This window comes from Miniopterus schreibersii (genome assembly GCF_964146895.1).
Source record: "Miniopterus schreibersii genome assembly, contig: HAP1_SCAFFOLD_213, whole genome shotgun sequence".
Classification (NCBI taxonomy): domain Eukaryota; kingdom Metazoa; phylum Chordata; class Mammalia; order Chiroptera; family Miniopteridae; genus Miniopterus; species Miniopterus schreibersii.
The window spans coordinates 1-23,361 of record NW_027669696.1 but is presented as its reverse complement, the minus strand read 5'-3'; the positions used below and the strand labels follow the sequence as shown (position 1 = coordinate 23,361).

General features: G+C 42.8%; 1 protein-coding gene across 1 annotated transcript; it reads left to right on the top strand.

Annotated features, from left to right (window-relative positions):
* Positions 1-211: 211 nt before the first annotated feature.
* LOC308552100 (transducin-like enhancer protein 1) lies at positions 212-22,248 on the top strand (the record flags this gene model as incomplete). The annotated part of the gene is made up of 9 exons (XM_081163058.1): positions 212-515; positions 1,245-1,261; positions 13,288-13,404; positions 16,533-16,586; positions 17,070-17,222; positions 18,608-18,752; positions 19,736-19,920; positions 21,210-21,286; positions 22,200-22,248. 9 exons carry the CDS (start codon positions 212-214, stop codon positions 22,219-22,221), a joined length of 1,074 nt encoding a protein of 357 aa, XP_081019184.1. The 3' UTR covers positions 22,222-22,248.
* Between the last annotated feature and the right edge of the window lie 1,113 nt (positions 22,249-23,361).

The window sequence follows — 23,361 nt, the reverse complement described above, 5'->3', positions numbered from 1 at the left end:
TGCTTATAATAAACGGCTATAGTCCCAGGGGGTGACTTATGCCAGAAAGTGACAGTGTAGATCTGAGGATTATATTTTGGGAAGATTGTACCTTATCAAGTAAAAGCTTTTGATGAACTGAAAGTGCTAATCACCTTTTTTTCCCCTTCCTCTGTCTCCCTCTTTGCTCTCTTCGTGTGTGTATCGCCCTCCTGTTTCCCTCCACCCTATCATGTCATGTCTACTTTCTCCCGGATGCTGCCACCACCACCATCACCACCACCTGCTCCTCTTCCTCCTCTTCCTCTTCCTCCCTCACCACCACCAACAGCAGCAGCAGTTGCAAGCTCAGCACCTTTCTCATGGCCACGGACCCCCAGTCCCTTTAACGCCTCACCCTTCGGGACTTCAGCCGCCTGGAATCCCACCCCTGGGCGGCAGTGCCGGCCTCCTGGCGCTGTCTAGTGCTCTGAGTGGGCAGTCTCACTTGGCAATAAAAGATGACAAGAAGCATCACGATGCAGAGCACCACAGAGGTGAGCGGCCGGGCAAGCCTGATTAGGACTTTGTCCTCACACTCATACAGTGCTGCAAAGTTGTGTGCACCGCTAAAGAAAGCCCCAACCTATTCAGAGAGCAAACAATGAGCTAAGAGGAACTGTCGAAAAGCTTGGCCACTGAAACACAGTTCACCCTGGAAGTGCTCAGGGTTAGCGTGGGCATCTGTAGATTTCTCGATCTTTTTAGATTGCAGGCATCTTGACATCTTGGCAACTGCCTAGTTAATGCCAGTGGCCTGTACCATATTATGGAAAACTGTTAACTGCTTAATTGGGTAATTTTCAAAGAAAGTAATGTTAAATGGGGCGAAATAAGAAGTTAAATCTGAAAGTGAATGTGTTCAAATGAGAGGTTTGATAATTGCATCTGTTACTACTTAGCTTCATAGGCTTTAATTCTAGTATGCGTTAAATATTGGGCAAAATTGCACTTGACTAATTTTTTGAAGAAAAGTAATTTATTCTGTCAAGAAATAAAAAAATAGGCTTTGTGTATGGTTAAACTGTAAATCTTATGTTTACAAAATACTGTAATTTTCAGGAAATCACTGTATTAGGAATGTGCAATGACTTATATAAATAAAAGCCATTTTTAAAACTGTTTGGGGCTTGTGTTCTAATTATTCCCCCCTTTTTTTTATTTCTGTTCTTGCCTCTGTGTCTGAACGGGCATGTCTGTGCGTTTCTTGGTAACCTCCGGAGCAGACAGAGAACCGGGCACAGTAAGTACTCTCGCCTGCCGCACACAAACACACCCCCTTCCCACAGTGCATCCCAAACTTCCTTTCCTTAAACACAGGCACAGGCGTGCACATTCTTCCCTGTCTCTCAGTGACTAGGTTTTTTATTTTTTTTTAAATATGACTATTCTTCCTGCTCCGGATTTTTTATAAAACTTTCTTTGATGAGAACAACGTGATTTGGGGGCACAGCTGTTTGCTCTGATCCGAATGTGCCCCAGGCCCACTTTAAAAATGTTTCCCGTTGCATTTTGAGTCTAGGTTGCCTGTAGTTTAAGAGTATTCATTCCTATCTTAAACCAGCTTTACAGGCAAGAGGTCACAGCCCACATGTGAAATTGGTTAGTAACGTGTTATTTCTACCCGAACCATTTATTATCCTCTGCAAATGCATCTTAGTTGCTAGGTTTCCATATCTAGTTTTCTTTTCATAATTGTCCTTGGAGTGTGGACTTGAACTTAAATTTATTTTACACCAAAGAATTGAGCATCTTAAGTTCTTAAAAACAAGGAAATTCAGCGGACTTGGAGAGCTCATTTTTTCAGCAGCCTAAGTCTTACCCATTTTACCTAATGCACATTTGATCTGTATACATAACCACGAGTTAGCTGTGGGGAGATCTGTATCTAAAGTGCATATCTCATGTTATGATCAAATAGAGTGAGAAATTGGCCCCTTTTTAGCTACGATAACCTACAGTTTTGTCTCCTTCCCTTCCTTCTTTTCTTTCTTTTTGAACATGGCAGTATTTTGACCATCTTAAATCTAACTGGTAGAAAAACAATGGGATACTGAACTTTTAAATCATTCTGGTAACTTTTTTTGGTTATGCATTTGGAAGGAAGATACGTAATTCTTTTCATCCTGAAAAATTTATGGTTTTTTCCCCCCTCGCTTTTCCATGTGGAATAGTGACTGTGTATACCTGTGTTATGTATCTTTTTTTTAAAAAAAATATTTTGTTATTGATTTTTAGAGAGAGAGAGAAACATGGACAGGAGAGGGAAACATCTTCCGTCGGCTGCCTCCCACATGCTCCCCACTGGGGATCCAGCATGCAACCTGGGCATGTGGTCTCCCTGGGAATTGAACCGGCAGCCTTTCAGTTCATGGCACGATGCCCAACCAACTGAGCCGCACCAGCCAGGGTGCATAGTAATAACCTGAAAAATTCTCTTTGAGATAGATCTTAGAATACCTTATGTATCAGGATGTGTTGGGGGAATGGATAATGGTGAAAGGATGGGGCAGCTATAGCTAGTTTTAAAATTCTGGGTACTATAACTTTTCTCTGGAAAATGTTGAGGGGGTAGAAAACCATTATAGCTAGGTATTAAACTATCCTCTTCGCAAAATACACACCTGAGTAAACTGACTTTGATTTATAGAGGTAACCTTTATGTTTTGCTCTTTCAGTGTCCCTGTAGATTATCATCTCTGCCATGTTCATTCAATAGAGTGTCAAATTAAAATCTCTAATCCTGGACCAGGGACCAGGAGGCAGAAGATGCTGAGGGAGGGAGCCCATGTCCTTTAGTTTGCTGCATGTTTTAATTTATTGAACTTATTCTAGGTTTGGAACTTTAACTTTTTATTCTCGGTACTATGATTTCACCTTAAATCACTGTATATTTATTTAATGAGTGTTTACTATATGTAAGGTAATATAGGAGATGCACCTATATAGTTCAGGATATGAAGCACACATATCACAAGGCCTTTTTCAAGGAACCAAGAAAAGGTGACCAAAATCCTAAAGGAAGGACTAGAAAGTTTCAGCAAAAGTTCTAGGCAGTCCTGGAAGGGGTACCATGGTATGTACCTCTGTGAAATGCCAATGAGTGGCAGGAATGAGGAGAGGTTTGCATGCTTAAGGTAGCAGAGGCATTTTTCAGACCTCTTTGTGTATTTCTGAATGTGTCTAATAATGCCCATTTGTATTTTTGGCTGAAAAATGTAAGAAGAACTTAATTCACTGTGGAAGTGAGGGTGGGATGGAGCAAGGACAAAATGTTTCTTGAATTTCAGGCAGCTGCGGGTGGTTTTAAAGTCCATGCGTTGAGTCAGCAGTGAAGTTCAAGGCAAAATGTGGATACATTGCGTAAAAAGCTATCTGTAAAATCATGCAAAATAAAAGGTTACTTCATGTGTTACTTGTATGTTTCCTTTTTCACATCAAATTTTTGACAAGTAATGATAATTTCAGAATATTTTCAGAATGGGTACTGTGTTTCCTGCCTAATTGTTACAGAGAACTGTAGGTGGTGGTGATATAAAATGGGGAAACTACACTAATTTATAACATAAACATTTAATTCAGTCTGTAGAGAAGAATTAATCTGTTCGCTGTCCACATAAGTGGGATTTTGCTGCAGTTACATAAAATTAAGTAGCTCTTCAAACTTTGTGTAAAATTGAATATGAGAAGCAATGGATAATAAGATGATGTGTACTATTAGTGCCTAAAATATTATAGTGCTTATCCCTTTAATAAAGTGGTTTGAATTACGAAGTCGGATTTTACTTGGCTGATGAAGTGAGTTGATTGCTCTGTAATGCTCTTGCTTCTTTTCACCCAGTTAGGGGTTAAGAGTAGTTGCTACAAGGCAGGGGTTTTCAAACCTTATGGTCTCAGGATCTTTTTGTACCCTTAAATTAAAATTATTGATGACCCCAAAGAACTTTTGTTTATGTGGGTTATATATTTTGAAATTTTTCTGGATTAGAGATAAAACAGATTTTAAAATCACTTAGGCAGATAAAGAGCTATTTAATTTGTGTGAACACTATTAATGAAAAACTATTTTCCAACATAAAAAAATGGTAGTGGGTAGAGGGGTTTTGTCTTACCCATTTGCAGATGTCTTTAGTGCCTGGTTTAAAAAAGGATGGCTGTATTCTCATCACCGGCTGCATTCTTTCTATTGGGAAACATTGTTTTAAAGTATAGGAAGAAAGTCTGCCTCAAAGAGATATGTAAGTTCCTCTGGGAACATCAGGGGTTCTTGGACCAAACCCTGAGAACCTCTGCCATAAGACTGAGGAGTTCTGAAAAATTCCAGACTAGTCTAGTCTAATATTTTCCTGCTTTTCTTTGTATAGTGAACATACATTCTTTATATTAAGTGCAAAAACCAGGAACTTATCTAGATCCAGAGGGGAGGGGATGTGGGTGTGTATGGATTTGTATCTGTAAGTCTAGAACTGGTTTGCAGGTTGTGTTTGCTTATTTTTAGTGACAAAATTATCCCATTTGCTAGTTTAAGGTTTTACGGTAGGGAAAACAAGTGAGCCTTAATGTAACCCGTTTTAATGTTAAACCCAGGAAATGAAAGCACTAAGAAAAGGTTGAAAACACGGGCACTATTTTTAAGTTGCTTGTTTCTGAAACAGGAATGAATGATAAAGCCAGTAACTTTTATTTTGCTCTTTGGCTGTTGTTTATAAGTTAAGATTTGACTGGTGTTTTTCTAATTTGCAAAACTTGGTGGTTGTAGTTTTTAACATAAGCCTACTAGCAAAATGCTACTTACTATTGAACAAAGAAATATGAGATGACCTAACAAAGGCCTTTATTTCTTCAGTAGTAATAAAACTTTAGATATTTCCATTAGAGATGAATTGCATTAACTTTTGGCTGAAGAGAGTATCATTTAAATAAGTCGGCTTGAAAGATCTGGAATTAAGAGAATTGACTAAGAGTTGTATGGCTTTTAAGAAAATAGGATAGAAATGTGTTTAAATCCTCATTAGTTTAACAAATACATAGTGAGCACTTACTGTGTGCCCTGCACTGTTGGAGGCACTGTGTATACTTGGTGCCATTTTGCAGTGATGTCTTTTAATGTCCCAGTCAGATATTTTTTAAATGAAAATACCGAAATTCCTAATGCGTGTGATCACTCTTTGGAACATTGGGAAAAGGGAGGACACTTGGGAGTGGGGTTTGGAAGAGACCCCAGAGCACAGAGGGTCTGTGGACTTAGGCAGGGCTCCTAGATGGGCTTCAGAAGGTTCTTGAACCCTCTCAAAACTGCATGCAGAGTGTTCTGGGGAGATAACTTCCATCAAATTCTCAAAAGGGGTTCCTGCGCCAGAGAAGCCTAAGTACTATTCATCTACATTAGAGACCATAACAGTGCAATTATCATCACTTTATCAATCATACACCAAGCTCAGGGAGGTTGGGTGCCTCTGGTCATACATTTGCTTAGTTAATGGCAGTCAAAAATTAGATGTCTCTCAGAGGGACTGTGTTGTCACTCCCATCGCTGGCTTCTAAAATGGTCAGGTTCATATTTGGAACTTATTTAAAAGTACTTAGGACAACCATCACTATTCGATGTAAGGTGGTGTCTTTGTTTTTCTTCTCTAGTAGTTCTGCCTGCCTAGTTAACTGGCCGAGGTAGCACAAAGCCAGACCCTAGTTCAGACCACCCATCACTTCACTTTTTTTCAAGACGACCCTCAGCACTGGAGAGCACGGGGAAGTAAGACGTGAGGCCTTCTTTGGAAAAAATTGTATTGTTGCTCTTTTTTTGAAATTTTATTTTTGAATATCACATTATCTCCAGTTTCTCTTCAGGATTATGGCAGTTCAGGATTACGGCAACACGAGGGGTGGGAGTGATAGAAAGAACACCCGTTGTGGACAAGAACATGCTGCGGTGGAATTCTGACTGCACGGACGAGCCTCATCTGTAACATGGCGATGGTGGTGGCCTCACAGGGTGAGGGCTTAGGAACCAGGAACAGCAAGTCAGCAGACAGGGCAGGGCAAGCCTTTAGGATTCCCCTCCCCCTGAGTACCTGCCAGCAAGGCAGTAAACACAGTTAGTCGTGCCCAACAAAGTTTCTTGTGGTTTCCTTTCCTTTGTAAAATACAATGGGTAAGACAGTTGTGGAGGTTAGGGCCTAGTGACAGGGTGTCAGTTACTGGTGTTTTTTAGGACATTGGGACCATAGACCGATGTCAGCTTTCTATGAACTTTATCAGTCTCGTGATAATCAAGTTGGTCAAACGTAGGTAGGAACTAGGAGAAGGTATTTTCATCTAAATGTTTATGACTTTATCTTGACCTGGTGCATGCCAAGGAATTGCCTAGAAATAAAGGATAGAACTGAGAAGAGTCACCTGAAATATCAGTATTTAGGCACAATGGAAAACACTGACGTTTTCTCAGACAGTTGTCTCAGCAGATTTCCCTCTTGACAGAATTTAAAACCATGTGCTTAAAAAAATGGATCCTCTGGGAAAACGCACCACTGTCATGAGAAGGGTGAAATCCTGAAGAAAGGGGGGCCCCAGCTGTTTCTAGGTGGTTAAGAGTGTATGCCTGTAACAGGTGAGGCATCTGTTTATGTGGCTGCCGTATCCCACCAGGTGGATATTGGGGCCTGCGTGTGACCAGAAATGTGTCAGTTTTATCTCACTGCATTTATAGTGACTATAGGGCATCTTTACTCTAAAAACAACAAGAAAAAACCAAAGAACAGGTAGAGACCATTTTCTCCCTCCAAAATCTTTTCTAGACTTAGTTTGTGTATTAAAAATTATTTTTAAATGGTTATATTTATTGTCAGCTCCAAAGTTTTTATTTGTTTTATTTTGCTTTACCTGGAGAAGGTGAGTGGAAGGCAAGCTGGGGGTGTAGAGGGTGATGTCTAAGGCATCTTGTGATTTAATTTAATACCTCTTCGAGGCCAAATATAGCCTGGGTGTCTCCTGCATGGCTTCGTTCTCTTCCCGGAGCCCTCCTGACTGAGTCCCCCTTCTGCATCCCACAGCGCTGAGTTCCTAGATCAAGGTGCAAGAGCACACTTCTTTCTGTATTTTGCTTTTTAACTATGAAAAATAGATGTATACCCTTCAGCACAACTGCTTCACAGCCAGGGCTTCTGAGATGTGATGTGGTTGCCAAGTGGACATGTTTCCACACTTCTCCACTTTCTTCCCCTTTTCACCATTGACAGGTAGGGATCTTGTTAGTTTTATGGGCAAAAAATACATTTGTCGAAATGTCAGGCAGAATACGAGAATGACCAATTGGACTGTAGCAAAAAGTACAGCATGGGGTGATGACTTAATTGGTACCAGGTGTCGGTGGAGAAGGCACACAGATGTGATGGGGTGCGTCGTTGCCTAATTGTTTTAATGTTCACCGAGAAGTTAATTGTCAGTGTAGAGTGCGCTAGCAAATTAGGTTCCCACTGCCTCAGTGTAACTGAGGATAAATGAGGTGTCATGAGTTTCCAATCTGTACCTCTGACACAAACACTTTCCTGCGGGGAGGAGGAAATTCCCTAGGGGAATCAGCATGGCAGCTAAAGAAATCTATTTGAATAATGTACATTATTTTTGCATTAGGGAAACCTGTCTAGCTTCTGCTCTATCTGTGAGCAGTTTCTCCTTTCAGATTTGCTGCGGGTGGCTTCCAGGTTGAGATTTGGTTGGCAGAAGAGTTGCTTTGAGGTCTCAGAATAGATGAGGGATATATGAAAACTTTGTAACAAGTGTTCTGGTAGCACTGACAGTGTAACGTTTCATTAAACTTGCCTTCTTTTATATTTTCTGGAGTTTACCTTCCAAAATATCTCAGCATACATGAACTATTGCTGTAAAATTGCTGAAAGAAAAGTAAAATTCTTGGAATAAGACTCTAAAGTCTGGTTTTATGCGTATTGAAGCAGCTGGGTCTCTTCCTTTTTCTTGAGTGGGTTATCAGAGCGTGAAATACAAATGCTGTCCAGAATGGTCAGAACGAAGGTAACAGACACAAAGTCCAAATCTTGACAATCTCTTTTGATTTGACTGAATGCTCTCTGAGGTTCAACAGACTCTTCTACTTACATCACAAGTTCTTTCATGAACATATGGTTTAATAATTGCATTTGGATGTTTACCTTTGCTTTGTTTTAAGACTGTATTGTCTACTTCTACCCACTAGGTTCAAACCCTCTACCAACTATCTAGTTAACCTGATTCCACTGAACTATGGCAGACAATGTTCCTGTTGTGTGTTTTTACAAAATGTGCTTCATCCAATTAGAAAGCTGCTCTGGGTTTGACCACTCACGGAGTGCATACCGCTGTGATATTGGAAGATCTGCTACTCTTTCTAGTCCCTCTGAGTAGCTCCCTTGCTCACTCTCATAGTGTTCTTAACCATCCCATCACTGTTAGTGCAAGAAGTGACCCTCAGGAAGCGTGTATTAGTCATACATAGCAAACAGTTTCCCTGTTGCCAGTGGAGAGGCCCACTGAGGTGTTATATTCTCAAAGAATTACAGCTTTTTTTAAAGAGAGACAGGTGGAGTATGTTCTCTGTTCCTGCACCTCATCTAGGCATTTCATGTGGTTTCAACATAAAACGGAGAGGAAGTCATGCCAGTGGGCGGGTAGGTCTGGACCCTCTTTCTGTCTCTGGTACTGAATATTCCAGGGGGGTCATTTTTCTTTAGAGATGGGTCAGATAGCCTCTCCCTTTATCATTTTACTTGACTCTCTACCTGTGTATGCAACACAAAAGGTGCAGACAATCATCAGGGTTTTACAATTTTAGTTTGTTTTGAAATCAAAATGTGTTTTCAGATCTTGATTTGCTCTGATTTAAATATTCCCCCTGGGCTACATAAAACTCCTATTTTGAGTTCTTGTAGAAGACATAAGGTAAATAAGATGATTTTGTTTTGTTCTTAAGGAAATTTTAAAGTAAAGGAAAACATATATACAGTCTGGAAATCCCAGCCCTCAGGACATTTGTAGTAGAAGGCTGCCTGATAATTAAAGTGTTTGAAAAATTCTGGCAGATACTTAAATTTTGCCAGCTGCAAGGTGAAATAAAACATTGAGTTTCTTGACTAGAATTCGAGTATATCAGTGTGGTAACACTAGTCCTCATGCTGAATAAAAAAACCTCTGATTCACAATTAAATGTTTATTTGACAAATAAATACTGGGAAAATGAATTGTACTTGATGAATGCTGTTTGGTAGATTAAAATCTTTCCAAATGTGGACTCTGGGAAGAGAGGTCTGTGATGGTAAATAGGGCTGAGGGATCACTATCAGCCTTGATTGCCATCACATGAAACCAGTGCTGTGGGTACCTGGACTACTTTGTTCTCTGCTGAGTTTCTTTCTTTTCTTTTTTTTTAAATCCTTACCCAAGGATATTTTTTCCATCGCTTTTCAGAAAGAGTGGAAGGAAGAGAGAGAGAGATACATCGATGTGAGAGAGACACATCGATTGGTTGCCTCCCACACGCGCCCAAGCCAGGGCCAGGGATCAAGCCTGCAACCGAGATACATGGCCAGAATTGAACCAGGGACCCTTCATTCAGTCTACGGGCCGACGCTTTAACCACTGAGCCAAACTGGCTAGGGCATCTGCTGAGTTTTTCTTCTCATGTGAATCTTGGGTTATCAATGGTAGGATTCATGAATGCAAATATAGGAATTTGGGACTATTTTCAGGTCACTCTAAAGTACGCTGTAAAATGTTCATTTTCAAATTTTATGTTCACATTTTTAGTATTGTGAACAACCAAGTGAATCAGGGCGTGTGTGTGTATCTGTGGTTAGGAGGGGGGAACAGAGAAAACATGCAGTACGTATTAGGCATTGTTTTCTGTCCATTAGAATATTTATTAAGCTTCAAAGGCTAAAGAGCCAGTGTGGCTTGTAAGCAGTTATTTGGAACCAGGTGTTTGGGTACAAGTTTTCAGGTACATAAATTGAGTTTAAAAATCACTCTTCTGGCCCAGCCAGCGTGGCTCAGTGGTTGAGGATCGACCTATGATCCAGGAGATCAAGGTTCAATTCCCAGTCAGGGCACATGCCCAGGGTGTGGGCTCAATCATTCAGGAGGCAGCCAGTCAGTGACAACTCTGTCATCATTGATGATTCTCTCTCTCCCTCTCCCTTCCTCTCTCTGAAATCAATAAAGATATATATGTATATATATATTTTAAAAATCACTCTTTTGGGTGGTGGCACTTTGACTTAATGGGAAGAGCTTCCTGCCTTAGAAAAATCACCTCCCCTCTCTGGGCATCCTCCAGATAAAATGAGGGGATGAGGGAGATGAACAGTGTGTCTTTTAAGGTTGCTTTGGCCCCTTTAAAGGTTTGACTCTAATTATCTTCTGTGTTTAGAATGCGTGACTTTTTAAATAATAACAAAGTGAAACAGCCTCAGTTTCACCATGGCCTCTTCTTAAATGTTAAGTGTTTGTGTGAAATGTGATTCTACCTATCCTAGTCCAAATCCAACAAACCAAGATAGAACCCTAAATTTTGAAGGATCCAAAGGCTATTAAGTCAATACCCAGGTATAATCTCTCCATTCTTAAAATATATAAAAAACAGCTCATAATGACCATCAAAATGACTGTTCCACTTCTGAGCCATTAGATGGTGCAGGGGGGAAAACAGCAGGAGAGGAAAAGACTTAGTGGCATCATGAGACATCCAGTAATACCCGTGAAGTCTTTTGGTTGGGTTCCTGGGGAACAAATGAAGGAACCACAAAACTTGGGGTCTCATAGCAGTAATTAACCAGAAAGTTGTTGCCAACATGAAATTCATTAGACTGGAACTATTTGCTTAAATCAAAAACAATACTGAAGGGGAGCATCAGAGCTGGGAGGATGTCAGGGTCAACTATACACAGAAAACTGGGTTCCTGGGGACAAGGGTGAAAGAGGTGGTCCGTTTTGGGTGGGTCTGCAGCAGGAGCCAGGAACCCCCTGGCTCCTTACCTTGGCTCCCAGCCTTTCCAGCCCACACTCTTCGCTGCTTTGTTTTGAATCAGTTTTATAGCACTAGAGGTATGATGAGATGTTTTGTTTTGTAACTTGTCTAAGTCTGCCATTTGAATGGGGCCGATTTTCAGACAAGCAGAGGTGCTAATTACGAGCTCTGTCCAAATGTAGAGAAACTTTTTAGAGCTTTTTCAAAAGCACATTCAGATTGCAGGCCTCATTTAAGCTGCTCAAACAGGAATTGCAGTAGTAACTTCTAACAGGTTGACGGGAAGGCCTCAAAACTTGACATGCTTACAGGTCCAGCTGTAGGAGTGCTATTGTTTCTAACAAACGTTGTATTTTCCTAACAGAAGTGTCGTTTACTTTTATGTTTGCAATACCACTTGACATCATTTTAAAAAGTAAGATCGTTTAAAATTGTCTCTGAATGGCTGAGTGGTTTGGATGCCCACTGCTAGGTATAGCAGAAGGGCTGTGAAGGTGACACTGATGAGAGACTTTAAAACTGCTGGTAGACACCAATCGAGGGTTCTGGGCACATGGGCAGATGTAAAGTTGATACAGCCGTGCCCTTAAATGTATCTGCTCAGAGTCTGGAGAGGAGATTTGGGGGCCTGATATATTCTATAACACAGATGTATTTGGACACATTTTATACTTAAGTGCAAACTCCCCTTGGCTCTGCTTTTCTGAGTGCATGTTTGCACTTTGCAGAACTTTTAAGCCTCTGCATCTTGTCAGGCAGTGTGGGTTTGGGTTGGAGGAGTTAATTTTTAGTAGACATTTTCCAAGGTAATTCTTTCAGGGACACAGCCAGCTTACCTTTCAGCTCCCCACCCTGTGCTAAGGACATTACTCTGAGCTTCTGTGTATTGAATTGCATTTGTCCCTCCCCTGTTTTTCTGTAAGCTTCTTAGCATTCGTGTAGCTTGGACAGTCATGAATGCAAAGCTCAGCTCATGACACAGTCAGCTCCAGAAGTGGGCAGAGAGGCTTCAGACTGCCTTCTGGTTCCCAGTTTTTATTTTTTTCCTGCATGTGGTTGAGCTGTGGATGCCCCTGTGGTGGGGTCCACAGTTGTCACAAGGGAAAGTTGAGAGCCAGCCACCTGGCTGATTACTGCAGGCTAGTTAGGAGCGAATACCCATGATGGTTAAAAATGTGTGTAAATGATTCGTTCCTGGTAATACAGTGGCATTAGAGGTGATCTAAGGCAAGGTTTTCCTCAGACCCTTCTCTTTTAAATTGTGGCAGAGAAAGGTAACATAATTATCTATTGGCCCTGGGCACCCTCCTCTTAGTTCTCCAGCATCTTTCAGAAATTGGGGTTATCTGTGCTTTGTGAAAGGAGGCCTTTACACAGCTCACCCAGCATTGTTCGAGGCTGTAACACATCACTGAACAAATTGCCCCCTTGCATATGCTAATCCCCGCACTTAAAATAACTCATTGTAACATGTTCTGATGCTTTAGCCCAGAGGAGATGGGAATTGACCAGCTGTCAGATCATGTCATGTGACCCCCAAGTATCTAAAATGCCTCTTTTCTTTGGGTCAGCAGTTCGTACTCAGCACATTCGAATGAAAGTGGCCTGTGTGGTTTGTGGAAAAGATTCGCCCTTGTTCCTGCTTTTATGTGTGGGAACTGGCTTGGCCGGTGAAGATCCACTGGCTGAAATTTCCTCTTTGAGTCTTACATTGCGGTGCTTTTGGCGAGGAACATCAAATCATATTTTCAACAATAAATTAAAAGAATTCAAAGGAGTTTCTTCATTGTCTGAGGAAAGTGTTGATTTGTCTTTTAGGAAACCATCCTGTTAATCCCACTTGTTCTCTTTGGGATTTTAGAGGGGCGCACTGACTCGCAGTCACGAAATAAGGCTAATCGAATAACTTCAGGTTTTACTCATAGGCTTTTCATGTTCTTGACCAGAAAGTCCAAGTGGGAAAGAATAGAAACATGTCCACACACAAGCATCAAGCTCCCATTTCTCTAACAGTAAATAGAGCATTGTAAGTAAGTAAGGCCTGAAGCATGGTTCAATTGCATAGTCAGGGTCTCCCTTTTAAGTGCTTAAAGTTCTGTAAATGTTTGCCATCCAGTCTTCAGACGAGATGAATTAAATGGAATGAAAGGTCGTGTCGGTATCACCTTTCTAAAACAGCTATCACATTCAGGTTGGGTTTTCAAGTGTACAAAGAGGCCTGGGAAGAAGCCTTTGATTAATTTTTTGTCTTGCAGAGTAATTCCCTCTTGGTCCCAGACAGTCTAAGAGGCACAGATAAACGTAGAAATGGGCCTGAATTTTCCAACGACATCAAAAAAAGAAAGGTGGACGATAAGGACTCCAGCCACTATGTAAGTAAATAAAGGACTAGAAACAATATTTGTTGCTTACTTGCTTATTTTTTAAGTGAGTATACAAATGTACTCTAAGATCTTAGTGATAATCCACATCCCTTAAAATAATACATAAAGAGGACAGATTCTTACACTGCTGGATTTTATTTCACTCTACAGCTGTAAATTATCCTCCTGCCAGGCTCAGTATTACATTTTAGGCTTTCTGCCTTACTCTTAAGTGGGGATGTAAGAATGCAGGGCTGGCTTCATGGGCATGCAGTCTGTGCAGCTGCACAGGGCCCTGCTTATAAAAGGACCCTGCCTCACCCTTGGTTTTAATGCTCTGCACTCAGCCCTCTTCAAATTCTCAAGTTTTGAACAATGCCTGCATTTTCATTTTGTCCTGGGCTTGTGCTGCTAAAATGATCAGGGTAAGATTTGTGGTGTCACAAAACACCTTCCTGAATGCTATTCTCATAGTATATTCAGGCTTGTATTAGGTCTTCAGGCAGAGTTCACCCTCTTCCACAGCAAGCAGTTTAGTGGTAAAAATGGAAGAAATGTTGGGAGGCACCTAGTCCAGATCCTGCAGGCAAGATCCCATGGCGGGTTGATGGAGGGAGGACTGTTCACTCAGGTCTCGCTAAACTCGCATTCCCGTGGAGAGCGCCCCGAGCCAAATGGCCATCGGCTCTGTTCTTGGCATCATAAACATCGCAGCTGACAGACAACTTGGAGTTTCCTTATATCCCTGAGTGTCTATTTCAGTTCTCAGGAGCAGTATGTGAGTAGAAAGCTGATTTAGGCCACTTCCTGTTGCTCCTGGAGGAAGAAGCTCTGCCTCTGGCTGGCTGGTGTGCAGGCTATGTGGAGGCTCACACGCTAGGCCTCTCTGCCTCCTGCTAGCTGGCTCAAACCTGTAGCTAACAATGGGTAACATTTCTTGAGCAACAACTCTAGTGTCAGCTACTGGGTGCTTTTACATGAATTGTTTCCTTTAACCCTTAAAACACCCTGTGAGGTTGATACCTTTTATTTAATAAAGAAACGGAAGCACAGATCTTGCAAGTATTTCCCCAAGGTCAGAGTTAGTGGTTGAGTCTGGAGGCAGTCTGACTCCAAAATCCATCTCTTAGTCATGATGCTAGGATTCCCAAACCCAGGGCTTAGGATGGATATTATTATCAGAGGTCTTTTGAAATGATCTATACTTTGCACCATAATAATATCCTAAGAACCTACTTTTTTGGTTCTTTCTAGCCCAATCCTTTTAGCACATAATGTTTGCCCTTCATGTTTTTCCCAGAGCCAGTGTCCCGTGCAGGTACTTTTATATACAGCATCAACTGTTAATAAGCTAGTGAGAAGGTCCATGATATGCAGAAATTTGGAAATTTGCCAATACAGTTCCATTCCAGGTTGTTCCATTCATGTATGTTAAATTATTTAATAGTGAGTGAGCTACAATCCGTAGCTGTGACTGTTTTGTAATCTGCATGTATGTCTAGTTGTATAGGTGATTGAGGGTGATGTGTTGAGGTGATGCTGAAGAATCTGGGCAAAGGCCTCAGACCCATAACAGGCATATTGTACTGTGAAGGTCTATATTTACGGAAGGGTTCAGCACAAAGCTAAGATTTAAATTACAGTATACTTAAGGACTCACTTCAAAGTTCCATTGTAATAAATTAATTGTTTGCTACTTTTTGCCAGTTTGGTTTATGTACTACATTAACCATTTCAATAAAATAATTTTTTTAAAAGGGAAACAATTTTAGCTTCTATTTTTTTCACCACACTGTCTTTGGGTTCGGTACACCTGAAAACATTTAAGCTTGTCTGTGGGCTTTACTAAGTGAAAGCAAATTATTCTTTAGTATTAGTTTTTTCTTTTATTACCTGAAAATGTTTCTTTCAGTGGACTATTTTGAATTACCTAGGCTTCCTCATTGCTTATAATTTTATGTTGTTACTGGTGAATTGCATGGTGCCTTTATAACAATGTCTAAAGTAACACATTATTGAAGAAAGTAAATTAGGTCTCTCACATGTAATGCTCTAGGTATGGTTAGAGAAGACATTTGAGACCTGACTTTAAAGCTGAAGTCACACAGAAGGTCAATGTGGGTAATATTTGCACTGTACTAATATTTCTCAAACATTATTTGTGTATTCTCATTCTACAATGACACCAGTAAAAGGACTGTTTAGATCATAAATTATGGGCAAGTTTTTAAGAATTAGGGCCTGTTGCAGTAGCCTACTTTTTCCGTATGCTCATTGTATTACTCTGCACCAAAGGTCGTCAGGCCTTTTGGCCATGAAAGTAAGTAGCCTGTTTCATCCTGACCTAAACTTGTAGGAGTGGTCATATCCTTAAATTGGACAGCTTTTCTGAGGCCTTTGCAAACTCAGTGCAACCTTGGAGATTGCTCTGATTACCAAACTGTAAGGCTTTATGAAGAGACGATGAAAGCCCTACTGCAAGATGTTGGTGCCCTGCATATATTGCCATCCTATCTTCCTTCCATCTCTCCAAAAATATTCCAGCCTGATTGCTAAAGAGGTTTATTCTTAACATGAAGTCAGATCTTGGTATGTTATTTCAGCCAGGAACTAGCTTTGTTTTTAGTTTTTTGTTTGCTTTAATTTTTTTTTTTTTTTTTGCAGTAACTACCCCATGGGAACATGGTTTAAGTTTGTCTATATAATTATGAGTTGTCTATAAACATTAGATTTTTTGGCTGTTTTCAAGGTGATGCACATAAAAGCAGTGGCATGAAATCGTGTTCTTAATTTGAAATCCAATGGGAAAAGACCTGATATAATGTGGATTTCAGATTATAAGGGAGATTCAGCTTGCAAACATTTATTGAGCCTTTACTTTGTGCCAAGCCTCCTCTTCCGGCTGTGATTATAGAATTGGTGTGCTATTGCAACAGAATTCCCACCTGGGGCTCTGTGTAGCCTTGGGTCAGATAAGAAGGGGAGAAGGGGGATTAATCACTAGGGCTGGCAATCTGGAAGGGAGCCCGTAGGCATATCCCAGGTGGTTTTTCAGTCTGTCTGATACCAGGACTGTAGAAATTTAACTGGGCCTCAAATCTTTAATAAATGGCATTAAAACTTTTTTTTTTTTCCAGGACAGTGATGGTGACAAAAGTGATGACAATTTAGTTGTGGATGTGTCTAATGAGGTAACTATACTTTTTATCAGACTTTATGTTCAAAGTGACTTGTGAGAAAAAGAACTGGAGCCACAGTGTTTTGTGTTTTGGTTTCTTGCACCTTTATGTAGCGAGAACCTAATGTTGTTCATGGATGGAGCAGTAATGCTCTGAGTCGGAATTGTGTTTCCTCTAATCACTCTGGATTCCTAAGTTGGGTCTTGTGCTCTTTTCCTTCCCATGTCCTCTGGGCAAAGTATTTGAGCATAGGAGGGATATGATTGTTCCTAGGTTTTTGGGGTTTTTTTCATTTATGGTGTCTAATTGGATGTATTTGCAAAAACCATCCTTTTAATTAGAGCAATGTTAGTGCGCATACCCTGGAGTCCCCTAAATCTAAAGGACTCTCAGCATTTCCTTTACTTTAGAGATTTACTGTGGAAATAGGAGTGTGTAAGGGGAAGCTCTGTCCCCTGTAAGCAAAATCATGGAAATTTGCTTGTGCTTGTTGAGGACCCTTCTTCTCCGAGAGCCAGCCCCGCCCACTCACCCCGGGAAAATGGGATCGACAAAAACCGCCTGCTAAAGAAAGATGCTTCCAGCAGCCCAGCGTCCACGGCCTCCTCAGGAAGTTCCACTTCTTTGAAATCCAAAGAAATGAGCTTGGTAGGTAATGAGAACTCTCACTTGCCTCAGTAGTTTAGTTTTCTTTGTGGACCAGAGGACCTAAAGTATTTGAAATGTGAGGTTTTTACTGATTAAGAATTATATTTCTAAGTGTTTAAAAGTGACACTCATCCTTCTGCTCTTTGTTCCCATACAGTGCTACTCTTCCCCTCCCAGTTGTTTCTTTTGGGCCATGATCAGAGAGAGAGAAGCTTCCATGTCCACTGCCATCTTACTTGGGGGATATGTTCCTAGCACAGGCTCTCTAAAACTTCCCAGTTAGCAAATAGCTCAAACCTCTTAGGTCTGGAGAAGTCCTCCTTTTCTTAAGCTGTCCATTTTTACCTGGTTTTAGACTGAGCAGTCCTGTCGGGGTGTGTTGTGATTGGGTTGCTGGTCAGTTTGGTGGTGTACACGAGGCGGCACTGGAGGAAGCCTGGAACTGGTGGAGGGAGGGGGTACAGCAGAGCCTGTTCATGCCTTCAGCCCTTCAGCAAACACTGGAGTGTGTCATCTCTTAACTCACAATAACTGAGCCATAACAGCCCTGCAGTTAATCCTTACACAGTGTCCATACTCATGCCATTTCACCGATGGGGAGGGAAGCCTGAGGAACTTGCCAGTTTATACTGCCCATCAGATCCAAAGCCTGGCAGAGGCGGGGTTTCTCTCTAGCCCATGTTCTTTGCTACTGCGCCATAGCACTTCTCAGACCCATTTAAAGGATATGAAAGGTTGAGAGGCAAAAAAAGATGCTCTGTCACCCTGTTATTGTCTTGACTCCTGCACTAATGGTCCACACTGGTTATATAGGCAAGTGGGCAGCGATGCTTAACTCCAGAGGGCCATCTGTTCATTTTAGGAATAACTCTCAAACACAATGATGGGACTAGTCTAGGGCTTTTGCCTCTGGGATACTGGTTTGCAGCTCATAAAATCCAGCCCCGCTGTCTTTCACCATTAGTCTCACTCCCACGGCTACTAAAAAAGGCAAGATTAGAAAAGGGGTCTTCCCTCTGACATTCCTGGTGACCAGGCATTTGTTTGCTAGTGACCAGGAGCTTTCCTCTGAATGGTCACCCTTCTAACTTGGCCCTGATCCAAAGTCCACAAGCCTGATGGAAAAATACTTTTTAAAATAAAATCTACAGAGGAAGAAGTGTGACCATGTTCTGTGTCTCTAGCTAGAGTTTTAATTCTGGCAGGAAGAGGAAAGGTCAACATTTCTCGCTCACAAGTTAATGCTGTCAACATTGTGTGGATTTATGAAAATTGGCTGAGGGAGCAGCGAGGAGGTGCCCAGTGTCCCAGCTGCTGTTGTGATAAATTGTGTAATATGGCTTGGATTAAAAATAATACTCATTTAATTTGTTTAATGATACCAGCATGAAAAAGCCAGCACGCCTGTTCTGAAATCCAGCACACCGACGCCGCGGAGCGACATGCCAACGCCGGGCACCAGCGCCACTCCAGGACTCCGTCCAGGGCTCGGCAAGCCTCCAGCCATGGACCCCCTTGTTAACCAAGCGGGTAGAGCACTGCCTCTTGTTGTGCTTTGTTTTGCTTTTCCTTTCCCAGCTTGAGTCGTCCTCTGTTCATGTTGTGACGCAGTTTCCCCATGAACATGAAATGTACTTGCTGCCTGCCTCCCTCCTTCTATCTCTGAAAAGCCATGATAAGAAACAGATGTTCATCCTCGAGTTTCAGCAGCTGTACCCTGTTCCATCTCCGGCTGTTTAAATTTGACTTTTCTGTTATTTTCAAATAATCCAAATCCTAGGGACTTCAGTAATGTTTCTGGTAATTATTCTGAATGGAAGCGCCCTCCCAAACTATTATTGTGTGTCTCGAATTTGCTAATATTGACTGAAACGGCCTGTCTGGTCAGCCCAAGTGTGCTTCTTGCTTACTTTAATGGCCGAGTTTTGTGCTGGTCCATCAGGAAGCCGGGATCTCGCCTTCCGTAGAAACTGGGAGAGTTTTACTGAGACTCCAGCCTGTGAATAAATTCCTGACTTTCAACTCGGTTCTCCTCACTGGGAAAGGAAAAGAGGCCCCAGAATATTCCTTCCAAACCCGTGCTTTGCTTTCTGTAAATCCAGGGTCGGGTTTTCATTTGGAAGCATTCCCAGGGAACAGAGGGTTGGGACTGAAAAACAAATCTAGGATTTTATCAAGAACACCTTTTGAGGTTGAGTCAGGTAAACAGGTAGTGTCTGTGTCTCAGTTTGCCTTGTGCGAACTGGGTGCAATACTGCTAATCTTGCCCCCTGTTCCCCAGGGCTGCAGAGAAGGAAACGGGTGGGCAGTGCGTCCCCTGGGGTCTGTTCTTTCCCGGGGCTCAGTTCGGCTCTGGGAAGAAGGGGGCCAGTGTGCGAGTTGGAGGTGATGGGCCGGCTCCCCCCGTTCCCTTCCCCCTAATGAATGGCACTAGCAGCAGCCCTGGGCGAATGGCCAGCCAGGCCGGACCTGAGCGACCCGCGGAGTCACGCGCGGCTTGTGCTTCCTTGCAGCGGCCGGCCTGAGGACGCCCCTGGCAGTGCCCGGCCCGTACCCCGCCCCGTTCGCGATGGTGCCCCACGCGGGCATGAACGGCGAGCTGACCAGCCCCGGCGCCTACGCCAGCCTCCACAACATGTCCCCGCAGATGAGCGCGGCCGCCGCCGCCGCCGTGGTGGCCTACGGGCGCTCGCCCATGGTAGGTGACCCGGGATCGCGGCGGGGCCCGCGCGCCCCGGAACAAAGGCCCAGTGTCCGCGCGCTCGCCGCCGCGCCTCCCCCACATGCCGCTCCATTCAGCCGCGGCCAGGCGCTTGCTTGGCTGTGTTTGCGGATGAAAAAGGCAGTGTTTAGGAGCGCCTTTGGCGGCTCGGGGACATCTGGTTTTCTCCCACCAAAGTAGATTTTTTTTTTTTCTGGAAGGCGATGAAATGACTCAAGTAGCTCACAGAAGCCTTTTCATTCGTTTTCTTGAGGGTTTTTCTTCCTCTTTAATCCTCAGGAAAAAATATTTGAGGAGCCGTAACTTTCTCTTTCCATGCCTATATTATTCTTTGAACCCAATAGCATGGCTTAGGTGTAAGGACTTCAGTGCAACAGACAGAGAAACACAAAAAGGGACTTAACCCATGGGGTGGGTTGTCCCTCTGCCTCGTTTTTGACCAGGGAGATACAAAACTGCGCATGAAGGATGAAATCTCACGTGTAGCCCTTCATTGCCTCAGGAAACGGGGATAGATTATAACCCATAGCAAACAGAAGTCTGTAAACATTTCTTCTTGGTTATTTGCAGTGTGTCATGTGCATTTCTCATTTGTTGGTTCTTCCTTTATGTTGCACTAGTAGGAAGGGTGTGCAGTGGAGGGCGGGATAGTTTAAAGCAAAGTGCGCAGCTGGGGCACTAGGTGCTATCATTGAGGTGCCTACAAGCAGGTATGAATCCTTAAGGAATAACTTAGACCAGCGGTATGAAAGGGAGAGATTTTGCCTCCAAGGGACATTCGTAATGTCTGGAGGTACTTTGATGATCACAACTGGGGGATGCGATTGGCACTTAGAAGGCAGAGTCCAGCGATGCTACTAAACGCCCTGCGTTCTCCAGGACAGCCCCCAACAAAGAACTGTCTGGCCCAAAACGTCAGTAGTGTCGAGGTTGAGAAATGCCGACTGAGACAACACACTGCTCTGTGTACCTGCTGGGACAAGGCAGAGTATCCTGAGTCCACAGGAAGGGTTGACTGTGGGAGGCTGGCTCTCAGTGCACAAGAGATCCCACTCCACTCCACCTCCCCAGGAAGAAGTGTATCTTGTAGTATTTAGAGGTGGTAGTATTACTTCTGTTATATATTTCCTTTGGAAAATGCTAGCACGTGTCACTGTTTATGTTGCTTTGGAGATCTGTGGGTTTCCAGTGAGAAGTCTGTAGAGATGTTCACCTAGTGCCTCCCACATATGAACTGAGTCTGCGATGCCTTATTTTGCTTCCAGGTTGGGTTTGATCCCCCCCCTCACATGCGAGTACCTGCGATCCCTCCCAACCTGGCAGGAATCCCTGGAGGGAAACCGTAAGTACCTCCAACTCCTCAGTTTTATTTCCAAGGCAGTTATTTAGTCATGGGTATTAGCAGACTAGAATTCCAAAGGGAGCATAGGCCTGGGCGTTTCCAAGGAGATTTCTGGTGTCTTTTCCTGAGGAGTGTTAACACTTTCTATAAATAGGCACCTTGTAGGTGTCATGCCTCTGTCTTCTCACTGTGGGTGAGCTCATGCATTCAGTTATTTCTGGGGAGAAACTGTTGGCGACAGGGTGAGGAGCGATGCAAGAACCAGGGGCAGTTGGCCCTCCTCCCTCGGCCCTTCTGCAGAAAGCTGCTCTGCTTTGCCGTGTGGTTGGAGAATAACTGCAGGGGATTTTCAGCAGGACTGTTGTGGGCAGTAAGCTGTCACGAACTCTTGAAATCTCAGAAATGTGAAACATGTTGTCTCTTTACCCAGCTCAGTGCTACGTTTTCCTTATTTTGGTAGACGTGAGGTCTTGTAAAGGGTAGGTTCTGTTGGATACCAACATCCAAGGTTGACCCCCAAGTAAAGTTTTGCTGAGTGCTTATTCTGAGAGGTTCAGAATTATAGAAAGCGAGTGGCAGTGTGGGGAAGCAAGAAAGATGGGTTCAAGGGCAAAGAGTTTTCAGAATTTGGGAACCTCTGTTGGTTATTTCTCCATAGTCACGTGAAATCATTTGCTTTCCATAGTTAGTAATTAGAAATGTGATTTCAAAGAACTCCTAAAGTTCTCAGTTTCTGTAAAGCAAAATTGAAATAGGTCTTACTTCCCAACAAGTACTCTGCCTTTCTCTGGGAAAGGCACATGTAATAGGCCTTCAGATTATTTTTGTTACCCTCTACCTTTGTGTGTTTGCAAGGGACACATAAAGTTGAAAGCAAACATTATTACTGCATTATTTTGAATGGCCCATTCAGCTACCTGGTCATCCTTGTGTGATTTCAATTGGAGCCTTGTTTCAACTAAACCAGGAGCATGAGGAAAAATGGAATTCTTTATCTCCATCACCTGCTTTTAGGAAAGCAGATTCCTGGCGTCCACTTCTCATGCATTTTTTTGAGGTGAGCATATTATGTGAGCAAGATGGAGGAAGTATCCAAGGGCAAAATGAACTTCCCCGTTGTCACTAGGATCAGGGCTATACAATCTTACTCCCATATCAACCCTTTAATTAGTAACTGTTCTTACCCGTTAGTGAAGTAATAATGCCTAAGCAGTGCTTCTCTCCTGGCTGTGATGATAGACCAGTTTTTTCCTAGTGTGGCAGACTGTACTCTTGTTACATACAACACAGATGAATGGGGACAGGGACGGAGGGAGGGAGCAGATACAAAGTATCCTAATATTTTAGTACAAGAGTTATGAACTGACTGTTGTATATACATTTCTCAGTGAGTTGACAATAGCAAACGAAGGTCTGCAGACCCCACTTTGACCAGCACTGGTCTGAGACACTTAAGAGAAAGGGAGACAAACCAGTCTGTCCAGAGTTGGGTGAACAAGGTGGTAAAGGCCTTTTGCAAGTGTCATTCTTGAGAAACACCAGCCGAAATACTTGGATGGCTGTTCATGGATGTTTGAGCAAGAACTGTGTGGCAGGCTTTGTGCTAGATGCTGGGCATGCTCCAGGCAAGAGAATGTTCGCCTTCCCCGCCTGTGGGCCCACTGATGTGGAGACATTGAAGGAACAATGAATGCTTTAGTTATGTTTGTGATCAGCGATAAGTACTGTGAAGACAGAGCAGTGGGTTATAGGCAAACATGTAAAGAATGACCAGAATTAGGAAGGGCAGGGCTTCCTGGGGTGAGGCTGATATACTGCAGGCTGAAGCATGTGCAGGAAGGAATAGCCCACAGGGAAAGGGGACAGAGAGGGTGGGCTGTTGGGGACAGAGTAAGATAAGCTCCCAGCACCAAGAGTAAATGGATGACTACCTCCTAAAAGTGGTACAGCTAGGAGAGTTCATTTGGGGCCAGAGGGACCTTGAAATGCCTCTAGTGTGAATGCTCATCTGTGGCTCGTCTCCTACGATAGCCTCTGTGCCTCTGACCAAGCATATCCAGTGCTGGGGACTCGCT